Source organism: Acomys russatus, chromosome 23, assembly GCF_903995435.1.
Source record: "Acomys russatus chromosome 23, mAcoRus1.1, whole genome shotgun sequence".
NCBI classification, from domain to species: Eukaryota; Metazoa; Chordata; class Mammalia; order Rodentia; family Muridae; genus Acomys; species Acomys russatus.
In genome coordinates this window covers 29,410,857-29,429,694 of record NC_067159.1, presented here as the reverse complement: position 1 = coordinate 29,429,694, position 18,838 = coordinate 29,410,857, and the positions used below count along the sequence as shown (strand labels likewise).

General features: G+C 43.9%; 1 protein-coding gene across 4 annotated transcripts in view; it reads left to right on the top strand.

The window, feature by feature from the left end:
- Nucleotides 1-18,838, top strand: part of Alpk1 (alpha kinase 1) — a 105,299-nt gene that overhangs the window by 59,838 nt on the left and 26,623 nt on the right. For all 4 annotated transcript variants that reach the window (XM_051166057.1, XM_051166058.1, XM_051166059.1 and 1 more), the window contains exon 4: nucleotides 18,741-18,838. This exon is cut by the window's right edge and continues 101 nt beyond it. In XM_051166057.1, the coding sequence (XP_051022014.1) occupies nucleotides 18,741-18,838 (98 nt within the window). The remainder of the gene's footprint in view (nucleotides 1-18,740) is intronic.

Genomic DNA, 18,838 nt, shown 5'->3' with positions numbered 1-18,838 from the left:
TGGCCTACAGAGCAAGTTCTACCCAGAGAAACCCTGTCTTGAAAAACTAATAATAATAATGATAATAATAATAATAATAATGATAATAATAATAATAATAATAATAATACAGAGATATGAAAACAGGATGACAGCCAGAGCATCTTCCTCATACTTTCCAACATGAATTTAAAAAGTGAGGAGAAATCTTAGCTAATCTTTTGAAAGCATTTGTCTCCCATGTAGATCTCACAAAAGTATCTAACATCCTGAATGAGAAAAAATCTTCTAAAGCCCTGCAAATGGGCATTTCCTTTACATGATGAGGCTACTGGTTACTTATATTACCTTGATTCCCCACAGCAAGCATCTCTTACTTTAGTAAAAGATGGAAAGAGAAGAGGAAAGGAGAGAGGACTTGTCAATCAGGTGTCTTTAAGTCCAGGTGGGCTCAAGTATACATCCACACACTTCTCCCCACTGACTTGGCAGTTAAGTGAGACGCTGAGCTGTGCATCACCCTAGCAATGGAGACATGAAGGTCCAAATTGACTTCTGCAATGCATCTTGTCACCAAATGAAACAAGAATTCTGAGCACAGCATCTTAATTTCTGCATTTCCTTTTCACAGTAGGCAGCTTGCTACAGGTTAAGTGTCATTATGGCCCTGTGTTCCTTCAGAGCTCATTTGTGCATCTACGTGGTTGCTCTCACGCATACTCTTGTGAATGAATCTAGGCCTTGAATGCTTGGATCAGTCATTTCCTTATCATGAAGGGAGTTGGAGGCCCTCTGTTTCAAGTCCATTGAGGGAGAGCTGGGAAAAGTGAAGCCCAGAAAGATTCAGTGTTCACATTGTCGTCATGGGTTGTCATGAAGCCAACTGCTAAAAGTGACGGAGGCAGTAGCGGCACCAGCCTTCCTACCTGAGCCTGTCATTTCCCTGCCTACACAGACAGAGCAGTCCTTGGCCTGAGGCTTGCTTTGTTTGTTTGTTTGTTTTTAATGTACTCCAGTTCTCTCTGCTGCCAGTAACAGGGCCTTCTGTCCTGCATTAAATTTGCAACAGATCTAATTTTAAAGGAAATTGAAAGCTAACCACCAGCATTAAAAGCTATAATTTTTGGGCCAATGGGAGTTCAGCCTATAAACAAAGACTCATGACCAGAGTTTTCAATCCAGGATTCTCACACCTTACCCTCTGACCTCCACATATGTACAGAAGTATGTGCTTTCCAAGTGTTCTCTCTCTCTCTCTCTCTCTCTCTCTCTCTCTCTCTCTCTCTCTCTCTCTCTCTCTCTCTCTGTCTCTATGTCTCTGTCTCTATGTCTCTGTCTCTCTCTGTCTCTCTCTGTCTCTCTGTCTCTGTCTCTGTGTCTCTGTCTGTCTCTCTGTCTCTGTCTGTCTCTCTCTCTCTCTCTCTCTCTCTCCCCACATATGCACAGTGCACTGTGTTTACCCCTACACACATGTACACACTAATAAGATAAATTAAATTTAAAATTTCCGAACTTTAGTTTCTTCTACTAAATATTCTAGTTCTTGCTTTGAAAAAAGTCAGAGAAAAACTAAATGTTATTTAATAAATGAAAATTAGCTACCAAAAGATGGAATTGTGAAAGAGAAATAAAAGTGTGAAGGCCTATGTATTTTCAGAGCTTAAAAAAAAAAAAAGTGACGAAATCCACTAAGGATTTAAACCCTGCTCTAAAACTCTGCCAAAAGTGGTGGTGGTGGGGAGTTCCTTTTAATAAAGTACTCTCAAGTTTCAATGGAAGGTAAATTAAAATGGGGTGGCTTGTCTTTAATATTCTACCAGCGACACTCTGGTTGCCACAGAACCAGGCATGCAAGCTATCCCTTTGATGAGGCTCACCCTACAGTGTGAGTTTCATGTCCTCATAATGAGGGCAGAAACTGAGCCAAGTCCCGGAGGAATTGATACAGCTCAGACATGTGGGCAGAACAGCACAGCTCTAAGTGCAGCAGAAAATGAGCAAGGTCCAGTGTCACACAAAGAAGCGACCTTCGGAGAAATACATCATCCTAAGAGTGTGTCCACCCATCCTTGCAGGCAAGCCAAGCAATGCTACCTCTCAAAGCTGCTTAGTGGTGCCTGAGCCAGGAGCTTAAACATAACATCATCTCTGTTTACCTAGCATGAAGCGGATGAAAACATCACCTTTTACATCAACAAATATCAAGCCTGGATTTTGTAGGACCAAACTGATAGGTTCTTTATAGCATGCTTTTCTGATGGCAACCCTGCAAAGTGGGACTTCTTGGGCTCATTTTGCAGATGAGGTGAGGAAGTTGGCTTTGTGAGCTAGAAAGATGCTTCAAGAAATATGTCAAGGACAGTTAAGATGGAAAGTCATCCTGTCACTGCCTCGGTGTCCTGTCCCCACTCCCTACTCATCACATCCTGTTACCTGCCTACTGATAGAGCAAGGGTGCCTCCTGCACAGAGAGAGAGATGCAGATGTCCTTTAGGTTAGTGAAGTCATTAAAAACTTGAATGACTACAGACTTTTTATTTGTTTGCTTTTGGGCGTTTATACGTCACAACTGAGATTCCATGCTCCCACTGAAGGGTTTGTGATGAATCAGTTATCTGTACTTATTTTTCATCCTATCAGTAAAAATTTGTTTCTCTTTCTCTACCATCCCCTATTGTGTGTGTGTGTGTGTGTGTGTGTGTGTGTGTGTGTGTGTGTGTGTGTGTGTGTGTGTGTGTGTTGGGTTTTGAGGTGAAATCTCACTTTATTGCTTATAAATGATGGGATCCTAGGGTTACACTGCTGTGCCTGGCTCCCATCAGTAAAACACTCTGAACATGCACCATGACAAAAGCGCCTATATGTGAGACATTTGTAATCTGTACATTTTGAGAGAAAATGGCCTTATATCTCACACACACCAGCCTTAAACTTGTGTTCTGTCTGCCTCTCACATACTGACTGAGTAGTTAGTTTACACATTTAATTATATGCATGCCCTATTTGTTCTATTAGATTTCTATAGGCTAGAAAGTTAAAGCTGAGACAAGAATTAAACTGGCATCTAAGAACAATGTTTTACGGTTGCATTATTGGCATAACCATCTTTTTGTTCGTGTCAACACTATGATTAGATACGTTCAGTTACAAAAGTCCTAATTAGCACTCTACTTGGTGCAGTTTATATCACTGTGTGTTTGGTTTTAATTGCTATCGTTATCAAACACTTACATTCAAAGATAGGTAGAGCCAATTAGGGATGCTTAGCTATGACCCATCCATCCAATAGCTATGAGAAATCAATCTCCGGCACCATAAAAACTGGGAGAAGAAGCACAAGGAAGAATTCCGGGGTAGGGGGAGGGCAAGGGGAGGCATAAGCAGTTCTGTTGTGTTATGTATGTGGGGCTGTGTTTGCGAGTGTCTGCGGCAGCGGTGACGAAGGCGCTCTGGATAATTTATGAATGCAGCACCTTGACTCCTGGAACTTGAATCTAGAGCTGCCTGTTGTTAGCATGGAGGACACTGTGGGTTCCATTTCCCTACATCTGTAAAAGCAGCAATACCAGAGCCACCGTTGAGATTGTTTTAAAAGATTAAACAAGTGGAGAGCAAGGAATGCTCAGAATCATGCCCCACATTCAAGAAATGGGATCAGCTCAAGTTGATTGACAAGAGGACATAGCTTGGAGTCAAACAGAATTTTTTTTTTCCTTTTTTCCATTTTTATGTGTATGGGTGTTTTGCCTGCAAGGATGTCTGGCTACCATATGTGTGCAATGCCTACAGAGCACAGAAGATGGTGCTAGATTCCCTGGAACTGGAGTTACACACAGTTGGTAGCTACAGCGTGGGTGGTGGCAATCAGTCAGGGCCCTCTAGAAGAGCAGCCAGTGCTCTAACCTGGTGGACATCTCTCCAGCCCTGTAGATAAGGATTTTTATAGTCAAGAGGCAAGACGTTCAGAAGCCAAGATCAGAGTAATCAACACTCTCACAGAATTGTGCTATAAGGAGTAAAAATATGACCGCGATGATCTACTTTCAAAATTAGAAATTAGCACGTGTAGGCCATTTTCTAAAGATTGCAAGCAACTAAGGGATCATATTTGTGACCCTCATGGTCCTTTAAATACCATTACTTTTTTTCTTTTTCTTTCTTTCTTTCTTTCTTTTTTTTTTTTTTTTTTTTTTTTTTTTGGTTGTTGTTGTTGTTGTTTTTCAAGACAGGGTTTCTCTGTGTAACAGCCCTGGCTATCCTGAAACTCTCTCTGTAGATTAGGCTGCTTCAAACTTGCAGAGATCCACCTGCTTCTGCCTCCACACTGCTAGGATTAAAGGTGTGTACCACCAACACCTGACCATTTTTTAAAAGGAAGTAGTTAGCTATGGAGGAGCCTCAGGTGGCAAGAATCTCACGATCAGACCATCCCTTCCACAGCAGTGCACTGACAGCCACTACAATAGCAGAGTCTGTTTGATCCAATGCCATGGGTTATCTGCTAGGCAGTCTATGAGGAAAACTTGACATTTCCTGTCTCGACCTTGATACTTACTATTCATGTGGGGTAGACATACACACACACACACACACACACATACACACACACACACAAACACACACACACACACAGCCATCATCCCTTCCTCAGTCTCATCGGATTCCATGTTAGATAGAAAGTTTCTTTCCTTTGGACCAGTCTCAGTACCCTTCAGGAAGAATAGCATCTTGTTGGAGTCAAGTGGGGAGGTTGGGCTCTGGGATGGAAAGACAAAGTCTTCATTAGGAAATTCCTTCTTGGAATTATCCTATTGGCTTACAGCCAATGACAGGTCAGAATCCTAAACTTGAAGTCAAAATATTAGATCATTGCTTGAAACTCTGGCTAGTGCCAGAGTCCATTGTTTTTTACATACTGGTCAAAGGCAGGAATTTTCATCTTAAAATGATCGTAAGTAACACCATATCACCCTCGGTTACTAACGCATCTCCAGGATCTGTCACCTAATCCATATTTTGGTGAAGGGATGAAGGAATTACCAGTATCTTGTGCCTAGCATCACTAGGGAGATCCCTAGGCTTTGGTGCTGTTTGCCCATAGTGATGGAATACAAGGAGTGCAAAAAGGAGGTCTTCCTTGTGCTTGAGACTTCAGCTCATCACCCACTCTAGTTTGCTTTCTGATGCTGTGATAAAAAGACTCTAACCAAAACAAAAAACAAACAAATAAACAAAAACTTGGAGAGAAAAGTGCTTGTTTGTCTTACAGCTCAGAGTCCGTATGGGGAGAAGCTAGGTCAGGAGATCAAGGTAGGAACTGGAGCACACACCACAGAGGAAAGATGCTTAGTAGCTCCCTCCACCCTGGCTTGCTCATCTAGCTTCCTTGTACAACACAGGCCTGCCTGCCTACGGATGGCACCACCCATAACGGGCTGGGCCCGCCTAAATTAATTATCAAATAAGAAAATGCCCCCACAGACAAGCCCAATGGCCCATCTGAGGGGAGAAACCCCATAACTGCAACTAACTCTTCCCTGGCATATCAAGTTGATTACAGAAACTAATTACCACACCCCCACTTAAGTCAGTTCTGTTCTCGGCAAAGCATTTTGTCACCTGATATGGGCCTTTGATTATACTTTCTATATGGCTATTTCCAGTGTAGAGATCTCTTACATAATTACAATTTTCCTGAGGACCTGGAGGAATTTTCATAGTTAGAAACCATAATTGCTCAGGCCCATTAAGGGATCCTGCACGAAGTGCATAGAAGCTTCACATTAACATAATAAATAAACATTTTGGGACTTTCTAACCAATGATAAAAACAAGAACCCAGGCCAGTGCACTGTGCATGCTGAGTAAGAGCACTAGCACCGAGCTGTGACCCTGGTGCTTTTTATTTATTTATTTTCCTTTTTATTATGTTCTGCGGATTGTACCCAGATCTCCTGCATGCTAGGCAAGCTCTCTTACACTAAGCCACATCGCTAACCCTTAAAAGCCTATTTTTAGATGTATCTACCTTGAAAAATCAAATATATTGTCTTCCTTATTATATGCTTTGATCTCCATTAATTTTTCAGTTTTATCCCATTCCCCCAAATTTTTGATCTTCCAATATTTTTTAATTTTGTCTCATATAACAAGGAAATCATGATCTGAAGACTGAGGTATCACTGGCTAAGCGTATATACATGCACATGTGAAACCAACCAATCAGCAAAGCGACTAGAGAGCCATGCACTTAGTCACTTTTCACACTTACAACTTCTCTTCAAGCATCAACCACACAGCAGCGAACAACCAAAGTGTCCTGAATTCGCATTCAGTGTAAATCAAAAGCTTCCTGTGGGAAGATAGGAAAGAGACAAATGACCACTATAAAGGCGTATGATGCTACTAATGCCATACTACAGAGCAGTCAGGGCTCTGAAGGCCAAGACACCAGAGTTAGGGGACAATGAGTGTTGTGGGAGTTCTTAAGAGGAACGTTAGTAAGGCCTTCCTGGGAAGAGTGGCTGGAGCTGAGGCTCAAATGAGGAGCCTTGCTGAGCTCCACAACAGCAGCAGTGCAGATGGGGAGCAGCCAGTGCTAGCACTCAAAGATGCACATTTGGCTTGTTCTGGAGACAAAGCAAGGATGGAGAAGAATAAGAAGTGACACGAATCGGAGGGACTAGGTCAGCGAGACAACAAGAGGGACTTGCATGTAATGTATTTGCATTGATAGTTTTTACATTATTTGTGAGTGTGTGCTTGTGCATGCACACGGATTCATGGTCACAGCCCATATGTGGAATTCGGAGGACAGTTTGCAGAGCTCAGTGCTCTCCCATTACCACGTGGTTCTGGCGTGAGACTCAGATCATCTGCCCTGTCAGCTGTACCCTCACACACTAAGCTGTCTCACCAGCCCTAAGTTGCATGTTAAAGCTGAGAAGCCATGCAGAACTTGGAGCAGGAAGTCCATGTCACTGGGTTTGCACTTTAAAGGACTTCTTTGGGTTGATGGGTGAGGAATAAGGTGGGGAGAGGGACTCTGATGGGACAGCAGGGACCCACTTATGTGCACAGGACAGATGACAGTGGCTTTTGCTACAGTGACGGTATTGAGAAAACAAACAAACAAACAAATAAATCAGATTTTGTCTTAATGTTTTAAAGGTTTTCCTGATTGTTTGGATTAGAATAGCAAAGAATCACTGTCACAAATTTGAAATCCAAACTGCAAGCCTATCTATCTAGACACCTAAGAAGCCAGCACACAGAAGCACCTACACATCCACACTTTCTCTTTAATGCAATGATCTGTGTTTATTCTTTGAGAATGTCATACAGGAATACAAGGTATTTCACTCATATCCAACTCCTCCCAGATGCCTGCCCCCATCTCCTTTCTAATTCCATGTTCTATTTTATTATTATTTTCTTTTACAATTCATTATGTTCAACTAAGTCTTCCCATATACGCATTCGGGTGGGGGCCATACATTGGAGTATGGTCAACCTAGCAGGGACCACACCCTTGAAGAAATCTGACTTTTACATCCTTAGCAGCCATCGACTGTCATCAGTTTCTCAGCTAGGACTGGGGTGCACATGTCCTTCTCCACCCTTGCTAAAATGTCATCTGGATTGATCTTGTATAGGTTTTGTTGAAGCAGCTGTGTCTGCTGTGAGTTCATGAGTACAGTTGTCCTGTATATCCAAAAAAAGAAAAAGAAAAAAAAAAGGCCCCAGTCTTTCCTGACTACTAGCTCTTACAGTCTTTGCACCCACTTGTCCATGATGCTCTCTGAGCCTTGTGGGGAGAGGTGTGACACACATGTCCCACTCACAGCCAAGCACTTTACAGACACTCATTCTCTCCATTTTGACTAGTTGCAAGTCTCTGTATTAACCACTGTCTACTACACTGTGCACGCATACTTACTGAGACGCTATTCACAACAGTCAAGGGATAGAAGCAGCCTAGATGCCATTCAGTGGATGAATGGATAAAGAAAATGTGTTGTGTGCATATGCTTTATATAATGTATGTATAATATACTATATCTACATTATATATAACACATACATATACACAATGGAGTTTTATTTAACCCCATGGGAAAAGAATGAAATTATTTCATTTGTAGAAAAATAGCTAGATATGGAGACTACTGTGTTAAGCAAAATAAGAAAAAAAAAATACTCTGAAAGACAAATAGCACATATTCTCTCACTCGTGGAAGCTACATTTATATGACAGAAAATGTGGTAATTGTATATCTGAGTCATTCTAATGAATCTTTCTTACTTTGCTTAATATGATGATGTGTGCTTGTGTGTGTGTGTGTGTGTGTGTGTGCATACATGCGCATGCATGTGTGCGATATGAAAACAGAAGAGGACCTACCTGAGGGGAAAGACGTTGACCAGCGAGAAGGGAGGGAGTGGGATGAGCGAGGGTAGTGGCAGGCATGAGTATGTGCAAGGTACAATGTATAAAACCTCTATGAACATGCCACAGTGAAATCCACTATTTTCTAGTCAAACTTACAAAAAAAAATAATAATAATAACTTAAGAAAGACTGTGAGGTTTAGTCCTGAACAAATGAGTGAGTGGAACCAGCAAAGCAAGCATGGTGAGAAAAACAACAGTCTGTTTTAAGTCCATGAACTTCCAGCATGGGAGGTCAGGGTCAGAGCCAAGGCTTTTGGGGGCAGTTTTCTATACAAACCTGAATTACAGAGAAGAGTCGCAAGACAGCTTTTAAATGTATGAGTCACCAACAGAGAGGTCGGCGAGTCCATGGGGATCCACATCAAGGGAGCTAGAGAAGAGAAAGACCAGAAGACACTGAAGCTGAGGAAAGGGTGCTTGGAGCCAGGAAAAACAAATGTAGTAGAAAAGAAACTAGGAGAATGGTCCTGTCAAAGATGGTGTGAAAAACAAAGGAGAGAACAGGTAGGCTCAGACAAGTGACTCTAAGAGCATGGTTAAGATGAAGCCCAGTAGATGCCCATCAGACTTGGAGTTCATCGGCAACCTTAAGAGAATGAGTTCAATAGTGTTGAAGATGGGACTTATGGGATAAAGAAAGTTTGGAAGTGGGGAAGGAAAGGAGATTAGATGACTCTTGAATTTGGCACCACCGAAAGAATATGAAAAAAAGGGCCAAATGGCATCCTCTCTACACGCATAAGGCGCCTCACAGTCCCTTTCCTGTTACTATAACTAAACACTCCAGACTGCGTACTATATAAAGAATAAAGGTTCTAGAGATCCAAAATAAGGCACCGCATGGCAAAAGACTTTTTGATAGTGAAGGCTTGGTGTAGAGTCCCAAGTTGACATAAAACAAGATCATCAAAAACAGAGAGATTGTGGACAAGTGAGACCAGCGTGCCAGATGAGTCATCAGTGTGGTTATTGACATGACCAAGATTTATACCTGCAATCAAGAGGCCTATAGTCCAGAAACAAACAAGCAGTTCCCAGGAGCTATAGGTGGTACCAGGTTGCTATTTTGATACTTCATTTTTCCCTTTAATAAACAACCAACTCCATCTATGGTACACCTGAAGCTAGGAAGTTGGGATGTGACAATGTGTTCCATCTATATCCTGAGATGCAGAAAACCCCACAACTGTTTTCATGTGAATCTGCATTTTTCCACTGGTAAAATGGAGAACTCATGACTGTTGACAGGGCCTGGGCATGCATCTTACGACGTGACTGGTTTTATTTTCTCCCCATTTAGTAGGTGGACCAATGCGGAGCATGGCACATTTGGTCTTCACTTGACCTTCTGTAGTGCACTTTGCGGGCTCTACTCTCAGTCTCTCAGTGTTGCCTGCATTGTACACAACCATGTCAGCATCCATCATTTTTCATTTGCTTATTTTGCTAATTTCTTTCTTCAGAGCTTGCCCCTCCCCACTCACGTCTTCCCTTTTCCTTTTTCTCCATCTTCCAAATTGCTATGCCACAATAATTCTCCTTCACAGCACTCCAGCCAATTGTAGTGCCAGATGGCACAGAGGCCCCTCACCCAGCCCCCTTGAGAACAGTTGTCATTGTCATGGCTGTGAGCACATCGTGGCTTTGAACTCGTAGCTGGGACCCAAAACTTGAAGCTCAGAACCGTGAGGGGCTGCTATGCAGCCGCAGCCCTTAAAAAGACAAGGCTCGTTAGCATTTTTTTCAATCTTCTGTGTATGGAAATCTCATTGTGGAGTTTAATTCCTCCGCCATCTGACTCAGCTTCCTAGCCATGAAGTTTCCTTTGTGCCTTAAACTCAATTAGAATCCGGTATTTCCCATCCTGCAAACAGATGTGGAAACACAACTCTATGTTTGTGGGCTGTCGGCACGTGTACCTTTGTGTATGCAAGCGTGAGCCTGTCCCCTTAGGAATCTAGTAAACTCTCTTCGCAGTCCGTCTCTATGTACTTTATTTAAACATGCTCACTCAGCAAGAAGAATACAGTTGCTGTCTGTTCTAGCTCCCCTTGCAGCCAGCCTCTGAGGAAAGATAAAGCAGTAAAGTTCTCATTTGCTTCTGAGCATAAAATTGCTAGGTTCACAGCAACATGGAAATTCTGTTGCTCTGGTATATGATCATAACTTCGAGCCAGAGATGGTCAGTCATGGGTCTAAAAACCCAAATAACAACAACCAAATCCATATTTGTGAATCAATATGCATTTCAAAAGCACTATTCTATTGTAAGCCATGGGTTGGCGGTGTGTGTGTGTGTGTGTGTGTGTGTGTGTGTGTGTGTGTTTTCTTCTTCTTTCCTTTTCACGGGGGGGGGGGTGTGGAGGGCAAGGGGCTCCCTTTCATATTAATCTAATTGTGCACAGCCCAAGCACATTTTTACCACGCAGGGAGATGCCTTAGTGTCCTTTCCCTACCACACACTCCAGCCTCTTTCATTCTCCCCTTCTCATGTCAGAGAATACCCCCTCCTGCGCCCCCTCCCTCCGGCCTACATGGTGGGGAGATTCCCAGAAGGGTGATGTATTCTGCCTCGCTGCTGAGGAATGCACCGTCCCTTCACTTGGCAGCAAATGAAAGTGGGTATTAATTTCTCTAAGAGCGGGTAGAAACCGAGAACGAGGCAGCAAGAAGCACACCACCCAAATCTGCACGTAGGACGCAGCACGCTGCCGCTTCAAAGGAGAGAGGCAGAAAAATGAAAGCGAAGAGGAGAGTCTCCGGACTTGACGTCCCTGTGCTTTGCATCATAGGTTTTGGATAGAGATGCGAGAGGTTCGGGCCTCCGAAGGGAGCTAAATTATGCAGCTGCAGGGACGCCAGGGCCTCCAGAATAGGATGCTTCGTTTAGATTTTGCACAATGCTATTGAAGTGCTTATTTTCCTCCTGAAGAGACACAAACAGATGCAAACTTCTGTAAACACTTTAGAAATGAATTCAGTGAGTTTGGCCTCTCAGCAGTGCTCAATAGCTGACAGAAAAATGTCTAATTAGTGCAAGTGGAAATAATAGGGCCACTTGGATTCCTTCCATCCTCCTCCAAGTCTCGTTCTCCAAGAAACTCAAAGGCCCTTTTGTCTGGCAGGTCACCCTCTCTCGGGCTTTTGTGCTCCAATCTATTAAGAGTAGAAGGGGAGAAAATAGACTAGGCAATGTTCCCTGCTCAAATATATGGCGTGTTCGTTCGGGATGCAGAATGTGCCTACAGGTGCTGGGGGAGGGGCTCCCTGGTTGGTGACAGCAAAAAAAAAAAAAAAAAAAAAAAAAAAAGCAATGCGCACGCGCAGGAGAGCGCTGGAAGGGTCCCTTTGAGGAACCAGCTTCCCGCTTACTCCATGAACACTTGAGACTGCGTGGCTTCCTTTTTCTTTCCCAGTCTCGGAGAGCGTTAGTCCTCAGGGTCGGTGAAGGAACGAAAAAAGATGAAAAGACATAAGAGGTTTTACCATTTTCCTAGAGAAAATTAGATTCGACCAATCATTTCTGTTTGAGCACTGAAAATTCCACTGCAGTTTACACAGGGGCGGGAGGGGGATTGGATGGGGGGGGGGGGAGGGTCGAGGAGCGTGTCTTTGCAATGGGTTTATATTTTGTCACACAAGAGAATGGGGCTGAGTGACAGATTTTTTTCCCTCTTGGTGTTTCACATTATTTATTAAGCAGCCACACTGTGCTGAACACTCGAAGGAACGTTTCCATTGGTTTGGAAACTGCAAATAGGGACTATCCGCATTTCCAAGAGGAGCTCATTTGGGGAGGTTAAGTCAACTGCAAGGGCAACCCACAAGGGCCAAGGAGGGATACACCTCGGTTGTATCTCGGCTCACTCTGCCTGCATGAGGCCCTATGCTTCACACCCCTTCCCACCCCCCAACACCACAACAAACAGAAGCGCCCCAGATAACTGTGGCTTCCTCTCAGGGATTGTATATTTTAGACTTTGATTCAAATGATTTAAAAAATATTTTTATCTGCATACCTACTGTCTACTCTACTCTCTGGATTATTATAAAATAAAGCTGTGATCACTTCCTGTCCTGTCTTTGGAGATCATTTTCTGTAGACTGTCCGTGTAGAGCGTACTTGTTAGCTTCGCTTTGTGCTAGTCCTGTAAGTTTTATCCTATTGGATGACAGGCCAGCAGTGGGTGTTTTGGGGGATTTCTTGAGTTTCGTTCCCTGAAGCAGTCCAACTGTCTTGAAGGTAGCTTATCAACTTCCAGCCCCTGACCGAAGGTCCCTTCCTCTAAGGCTGTGTCTCCTCCCTAAGGCCAGACCTTCCAGAACAGGCAGTCCCCTGCTCTGCCAAGGACAAGATTTACAGAAAGACAAGCTGTTTGAGACCTAAACAAGGCTTGAGTTTGGACCCCCATGTAAAACGCCAGACACACACGTGTGGGGTTATGATCTCAGCCTCAGGGAGGTGGTAGACAGGAAGGAACAAAATCCCTAGGATGCCTCTAACCAGTCAGTGAGCTGCAGAATCAGTGAGACTCTGCTGAAAAACAAAACAAAACAAAAAACAAAAGCAAGCAAAACAAAACAGCAAAAACCAACCAACCAAACAAACAAAAAAACAAAGTTGAGACCAGGGAGGATGCATGCACACCTATACAAATATGAATACACATGTGTAAACATGCATAGACACATACGTGAGCACACAAAGAGGTTCTGTACTGTGCTGGTGTCAGCACCAGTCACAATAGCAGAGAAGGAATTGACCTAGATATGTGTTGATGTACAAATGGATAAATAGCATGTGTTATATGCGTCCGGTGGCATGTCACTCACCCTTGACAGGCGGGGGGACTCGGTTTTAACCCATGAGGGTGAAATTTGATGAAATCACACTAACTATAATGTCACAAGTAAACCAATGCCATATGACTTCACCAGATACTTAAACGAATCAAATTCTTAGCAACAGGAAGCAGAATGGTGCCTTCAGCAATGGGGAGTTGTTAAATTTGTTCTTTCAAATTCTAAAGATATATGTATGTATATATATGCATATATATATACAACTGAATTTTGCACTTTAGAACTGTGATTGTAGATGCTGAGAGATATTGAAACAGAGACTGACTCCAATTTGGCTCTGATGCATTTGGTTTGTAACTTTAAAAATCATGTAACCTCCCTTTTAATTTAAGTTTTAAGGCTACCACACAATTCTGGTTAGATGGTACATGAGGGTTTTTCAGAAACCAGATGTTGCCACAAAGACAAAGTCACTGTTATCAATCAGGAGAGAGTGAGGACCACATCTGGAAAGCAGCTTGCCTCTGAACCTGGGTCCTGAGGATGCTCAACTGCCTGAAGTGTAAGTGGGGTCCACGGGAAGGTGAAAGGGCTGAGCTGTGGGCGCAGCATCAGTGTCCATCACCGAGTACCCTCCAAGGCACAGAGAGATGAGCAAGCTGACAGAAGGAGAGTCGTTCTGAGCAAAATATGACAGGCCAGCAGCAGGAGGAACTTCAAACCCTGTGACCTGTAGACAGTAGGTAGAGTTGTCATTGGAGGACAGTGCTTACATGGTGCCCATGGGAGGACTGCTCACTCAGACACTGGCCTTATCTGACAGAGATGGGCATACATAACACTGTCAACTTGCTTTTCTGTCTTTGAATCTATGCTTTAGGACATTGAGATAACTGTACTCATTATGGCATTTGTTTCTCGGAGTGATTGTTGAGAAATAAAAGCTCAATAACCCATCAGTTGCAGCTTGCCATTTGTGGATGGAAGGAACAAGTGAACTCACAAAATAGTGTACATAACCCTGAAGATGAAGACGGGACAATAAAGGAGAAATGTGGCTTCAAGATTGGCCTCAGGGAGGTGGGGAGCTGAACAGATGGGTCATCTGTTGAGAGTGAATACGGCTCTTACAGAGAACCTGGGTTTGGTTCCCAGCACCCACATCAGATGCCTCACAAATGTAGCTCCAGGTCTAAGGGGTCTGATGACCACTTCTAGCTTCTGTGGGCGCCTGCACACACACACACACACACACACACACACTTCTTTCCATCCAACAGCAACAGGTAGTTTCTCTCTACTTGTCTTAGTTCAGACTGAGTGGTTGCTTTCCCATGGTCAAGGCCATCTATGACATGACTGCTATCATGTTTACCACATTCTGGAGGGTTTGGGGGTGGAGAACGATATCAAGTAGCCAAATGCATACATGGTTGCTTCAAAGACAGGGGCATGGACTACAGCAGCTTTTAAAAGAAAGGTAGTATTATTGTCATGAATATCCAATAAATAATCTCTCTTCCTACATCCTGAGAAAATTGGGAAATATTAATATAAACACACACACACATATATATATAGATAGATAGATATAGATAGATAGATAGATAGATAGATATAGAGAGAGACAGAGAGACAGAGACAGAGAGAGACAGTACACACACACACACACACTCACACATACCATGTTCCATGCATAAATGTTATTTTCTATGCAGTGCTGTATAGATCCTGAAGTGGAAAGCAAAATATAAATCAGAAATCAAGCCATGAAAGTAAGTACCATAGCTCTGCATGGACCAGATGTAAAAGGCCTGCGTTACTTAGTGATTTGTTTTAGTCGGCTTTCCATCACTCTCAGGAAATAAGAGAAAAACGACTCACAAATATAAAAAGATAGTTAGCTTCACAGTTTTGAAGGCTCTGGTTCACTGCCCATCAGATCTATAGCTTTCGGGCCTTTGGTGAGCATGCTCAACAGCACTGACTATGGGCAACACTTGCTCCATTCTTAGCCAGAAGACAAAGGCAGATAAGGCCGTGGCCTACAGTCTTCCTCGGGAGCACACCTCCAATGCTGCGAGGACCTTCCACTAAGCCCTACTTCCAAAGAGTGTTCTAGCACATTCTAATACCCAAACTAGAAACCAAGCCTTTCCTGCATAAGCTTTGGAGGGTGAGGAGAAAGTTTCCCATGCAGACGACAGCACAGTGTTGAGACTACAGAGCTGTTGCTGGAAGGGTTTGACAAGCAGCCCTTTCAGTGAGAACGCATCTTTTCTTACTGTAGACAAGAGAAAAAAATCTGAGATAGCCTAAATGTAAAGACTTATTTTTATCATTAGTTTTTAGTGTGGTGTGTGTGTGTGTGTGTGTGTGTGTGTGTGTGTGTGTGGTGTATGTATGCCTGTATAAGGTGGGGTATGTGTGTGTATGTATGGTGTATGTGTAGTATTTGTGGTGTGTGTGTGTGTGTGTGTGTAGTGGTGTGTGTGTGTTGTGGTGTTCTGTGGTGTGTGCAAGGTACAGCATGTGTGGTGTTTGTAATGTATGTATGGTGTCTGTGGTGTGTTGTGGGTGTATTTGTGTGGTGCTTGTGTGTATATGTATGGTGTATGGTATGTGTTGTGTGTGTGTATTGTGTGTGTATGCGTGGTGTGTGTGTGTGGTGTTTGTGTTGTTTGTGTATGTGTGGTGTGTGTGTGGTGTTTGCGTTGTGTGTGTGGTGTGTGTATTGTGTGTAGTGTTTGTGTTGTGTGTGTGTGATGTGTGTATTTGGTGTGTGTGTTTGGTGTGTGTGTTTGGTGTGTGTGTGTGTGTGTGTGTGTGTGTGTGTGGTATAATTATCAAGTAATTGGCATCTTTCAGATGCCTCAAGCTTCCTTAAGGTAGAGTGAGACTAAGAGCTTAGTTGGTCTGCACCTGGCTCTCCTGTACTCACCCACACTCAGCTCCCAGGCCCAGGTCTGCGCCTGGCTCTCCTGTACTCACCCGCACTCAGCTCCCAGGCCCAGGTCTGCGCCTGGCTCTCCTGTACTCATCCACACTCAGCTCCCAGGCCCAGGTCTGCGCCTGGCTCTCCTGTACTCACCTGCACTCAGCTCCCAGGCCCAGGTCTGTGCCTGGCTCTCCTGTACTCATCCACAGTCAACTCCTAGGCTCAGGTCTGTGCCTGGCTCTCCTGTACTCACCCACAGTCAGCTCCTGGGCCCAGGTCGTGTAAGCTTAACCCCTTTGAGTCTCCAGGTTTCCCTTCCATCAATGGGAGCAATAGTGGAATCTACCTGGGAAGGATTGCTATGGCAACTGAGTGGGTTATTCCCAGAACATACTTAGCGCCACGGCTGATGCCTAGTTTTGTACGTCAAGGGTTAACTTAGGAATGGGTAGCCTGTTGAGGTCAGAAATCACTTACAGGCCTTTTCAGGCTTCATCCGGGAGCAAAAGTGCCCAGAAAAGGCCCAGGCAGGTTCAGTTCAGGGTATGAAGAAATGTTAGGTGGGTGATACTGTTACTTACACTGAGCTGTGTGGCCACAAGATCACAGGGCTTTAGCCGTAACACCCTAACACAGTGGCTCTCAACATTCCTAACACTGCGACCCTTTAATAAACTTCCTCATAAAATTATTTCCATTGCTATTTCGTAATTTTGCTACTGTTATGAACCACAATGTAAATATCCGTGTTTTACCAGGGTCTTAGGCAACCCCTGCAGAAGGGGGTCAAAACCCACAGGTTGAGAACCAGTTTTCCATAGAAATTCACCTTGTTTCCTTTTATTCTTTTTTTTTTTCCTTTCTTTCTTTTTTTTTTTTTTTTTTAAAGAGGGTCACTAGCCCAAGTTGACCTCCAAGTTACCATGTAGCCAAGGATGACACTGAGCATTGGCTCATGTCTGGTTTATACAGTGCTGGGCATCCAACCCAGGCCTTCGTGTGTGCTAAGCAGCCACTCTACCAACTGAGACCTAGCCTTATTTTCACTTCCCACTCATGTTACTTGCAAGCCATAATTATTTCCTTCCCCCCTTTGCTTATAAACATATATGTGTTATTTGTATTAGCAGGATAATAAACATCAAATTAGAAATCATTATCTGATATACCGTTTCTTGATTAAAATATATGTAGTAGGGGTGAGCATGACGATACACACCAGTAATCAAAACAACTTAGGAAGGTGAAGCCGGAGGGAGGATCAGGAATTCAAGTCAGCTGATGTCAAACATATGTGTACAGTTTGCCCAGCCGCTCTTCCTGTTGGACCAGCTCCTGCCACAGGGCAGGGTCAGTCTGCCTTTGTTAGGAAGGCTTCCTTCTGCATTGAAGGGCAGGTGAAGTGAACGCCAGGTCAATGAGCTTAGCCCTAAATGGGTCAGCTACCCTCAAGGCTCAGGGATCATTTCAGGAGAAAGAAGAAGGATTGTAAGAGCCAGAGGCAGTGGACATCTGCGGTGAAACAGTATTTGCTGCACATGGCAGTGCAGTTGCACACATGAGCTCACCGCGGCTGTGACTACATATACAAGGCCTGCATGAGATCAGGCTAGCCGTAATCCCAGCGTGGATGAGGAAGCGAATTGTGAAGTTCCAGCACCAGCTAAGGGGATATTGTCAATGGATGGCTGGTGGGGTGGGGGCGGGGCTGGACAGAGATTAAGGTTTCTTCAGGGATGTGGGCCCCTGGCCACGCTCCAGAGGATTGTCCTACCCCTGTGCACTCTAAGTGGACTCAGTGGCTTTAAAGAAGAGCACGTGAAGGAAGAGTTGGGGGGGGGGCAGTTGGAGGAGGGCAAGGGGGTGGAGTTGATGAAAACACATCATGTGCATATATGAAATTCTCAATTTCTCCTCTGTGTGTGTGTGTGTGTGTGTGTGTGTGTGCGCGCGCGCGCGCGCGCATGCGCTTTCATGCGTGCAGTAAATGAAAGTAGGTGTTATGAACTGATGAGAAAGGCTCTCACTGATATAATGATGCCTAAACCAAGAAGGCCAAGAACAGTGTGTCTAGCGTGAGTGATCTCATTAGTGACAGACAGAGAGGGAAAGAGACCAGGCAAGACTAAGGATCAATTAATGTCTGTGTGTGCACAAAAGGGCACACACCTGCTTAAAAGGGCTAACCCAAGTCGTCATCAGTGAGAATGGAAATAAATCTAGTAAGGAGCGGGGAAACTTTAAGCCTGTGCCCCACTTTTATATTGTTTTAATTTAACAAGAAACATGCACTTCTCACCAGTATGGCTTTAGACATAGGAGATAGGGAAAGACAATGAAGACAATATTATTTTGTCAACCGAATTGAATTCTTCCTTAATTATCTTTTTCTTCTTGTGATTTTTATTGCTTACTATGCTTACTATGCTTTCTCTCCCTCGCTACAGGCTTGGTTGTTTAATTAAAAGTACCTAGATGGCTAGGCTTGGTGCGTGCATGCGAGGCGGGCTTCTTTGGGGGCCTGCGGTGTTGTCTTGTTCATTGTGTCCTGTGGTTGGCTTCTGCAGGCGGCCTTGCGAGCCTCCATCCTGGTCCAGGACTGCGCTGCCGCCGCCGCTATTGTCTTCTTGATGGACCGGTTCCTGTACGGACTCGACGTCTCGGG